Genomic DNA, 2,440 nt, shown 5'->3' with positions numbered 1-2,440 from the left:
ACCAATCAATTTATAATGATAAGTATTTAGGCTGCATTCGAAAATGCTTTATATCTAGATACATATAAATAATTAAGACATGACTTTGCATCTTGCGAACTATTGACATTTTTTAAAATATAAGCTCATCCTGATGTTACACTCATCGAGACCTTTCATTTGAGTACCCACATCAATTTTTTATATTTTTATATATATATTATACATATCTATATATGAAAAATATACCCAAAACTATGTGGGTACTCAAAAGGAAGTTCTTGATGAGTGTAACATCGAGATGAGCTCATATCTTGAAAAATGTTTATAAAAAAAGTACAGTGCAATTTAAGAAAAGTCATTATTTAATAAAGCAAATTTTATTTTATTTATAGTTTACAAGTCACAGCAGTCACATAGTGACCGCAAGATTACTATTAATAGTTAAAAGCGATAAATTAAAAATGAGTAAATGCATTGTACGCAATTATAAAAGTACTAAATTTTAGCTGTCATAAATTGTTAAAAATTATAATTTTTTTTTTTTAATCATGTCAAGGTTGTATATATACTGGTTCGCGTACAATGTGTCCACATGATAGACAAGTTATATATGAAATTCCTTGTCTTTGTAGTTGCTGAAGTTTTTGTGTTGTACATGTATAACATAAATTAAAATGAAGAGAAGGAATCATAACACACTCTGCCGTTTTAATTTTACAGTCTACGCAATTCTGATCATCCATCAGAATTGGATTGATTATCCCAAGAACTGAAACAATAATAATAATAAAATAAAACATTATTATAAGTATAATATAGGTATTATATAAATGTAATAAAGATAATAACAACGATTTACAAGTCTGACGGCGTGAAAATTAGCATGTAATTAAAGAATGTAAAATTGAGAAAACGGCAAACTTTAATTTTAAGAAGAAATCAAGAGCTAAAAATTATCAGAGAAAATATGGTACAGGAAATAAAAGTCTGAGTAAGAAAAGAGATTTGGAAATACTTCCTTAATGCAAATTGTATATTTATAAAGTATTTAAATCAAATCGGCGTTAGGTAAAAACAGTAAGTAATAAATAGATGATCGGTAAAAGAAAATACTGAGAGGAAGTAAAATGACATATTACCTTCACTTTCGGGAATAAATGACTCGTCTGCAGCAGCCTCGATGTTGAGTATGCTGTTACTGACTACCTCATTTGTTTGCGGTACAGCAGCATTAGTTTTTGTTAACTGACCCAAATCTTCCTCGTACTCCTCAAGAAGCATCTCGATATCCTCAAAAGTTTCTTCTGATTCTACGATCTCTTGAACCATATCTAAAAATAAAAAATTTATCAATTCATTCACTCAATAAAATAAATCATAAAATTAAATGATAGGAGATACAGGGTTATTCATATTAATTACATAGCTGACAGTTGCACTATTGAGTGCAGACAATAAGTGCCAGAAAATCATGCCAGGAAATAATATAATATACTAGCAACCTTACAGTCACTATGTTACTGCCGTGACTTGTGAACTATAAATAAATGAAAATAAGCTTTATTAAATAGTGTCTTTTGTTAAATTGCACTGTAATTTTTTAAGCTTACCCCGATGTTACACTTATCAAGAGCTTTCATTTGAGTACCTACATTCATTTTGATATATTTTTCATATATATGTATAATTATCTATTGAGATACAAAAAATTCTCGAATGCAGCCTAAATACTTATCATAATAAATTGACTATTGGTGAGAATGATATGAAACCTTGAAAAGGCATAAGTCTAAGTCAAGATTCTTTTCAACGATACCAAATTTAACCTACAGAATCCATTTTGTCTTATAAATATACTGGCCACAAAATGTTGTTTATCCTCTCAATAATATAGATTATGACCTTCGGCAATGAACGGTAATTCTATGGCATTCCATGGATCATCTGGAATTTCCTCATGAGCATTATTTGGTATGTGGTCCATCATTTCTGCGTCATTTAAAACTACTTGAGCATCCACAATTGCTTGATCATCAACAGCATATTTGTCATCAACAACATCTTGGTCATCAACAACATCTTGGTCATCAACAGCATCTTGGTCTCCAATATTGAAATCATTGTTGATTGGTAAAGCATTTAATAACAAATGTTGAGCTGCGTGAACATTATTTAGCCGATTTCGAGTTGGCGCTGTGAAATCAATAATATACATTAATTTGTTAATAATTTAGCTTATTAATATCTTTTGTGTAGGTAAAAAGTTTTATATAAATTTTACCTGAATCTGGATTGACTTCAAAAAATAATTCTTATGCAGTTAAATTTATCATGTTCACATTATCATCTGGTGGATTATCACCAATAAGCGGCAATAAATTGTCGCTTTGAATAACTCTTTTCTCGTAATTATGCCGGAATGTTTGGAAAGAATCCTTAAGCTGGAAGCTTGCGCTAG

The 2,440-nt window shown here is 29.6% G+C and overlaps 1 protein-coding gene across 1 annotated transcript; it reads right to left on the bottom strand.

Annotated features, from left to right (window-relative positions):
* Positions 1–436: 436 nt before the first annotated feature.
* On the bottom strand, positions 437–1,925 carry LOC123268916. The gene is made up of 3 exons (XM_044734378.1): positions 1,885–1,925; positions 1,122–1,313; positions 437–751 (listed from the first exon to the last, which is right to left on the bottom strand). Exons 2-3 carry the CDS (start codon positions 1,309–1,311, stop codon positions 534–536), a joined length of 408 nt encoding a protein of 135 aa, XP_044590313.1. The 5' UTR covers positions 1,312–1,313; positions 1,885–1,925; the 3' UTR covers positions 437–533.
* Between the last annotated feature and the right edge of the window lie 515 nt (positions 1,926–2,440).

This window comes from Cotesia glomerata, linkage group LG7, assembly GCF_020080835.1.
Source record: "Cotesia glomerata isolate CgM1 linkage group LG7, MPM_Cglom_v2.3, whole genome shotgun sequence".
Lineage (NCBI taxonomy): Eukaryota > Metazoa > Arthropoda > Insecta > Hymenoptera > Braconidae > Cotesia > Cotesia glomerata.
The sequence above is the reverse complement of the archived record's forward strand: the minus strand, read 5'-3'. Positions and strand labels throughout refer to the sequence as shown.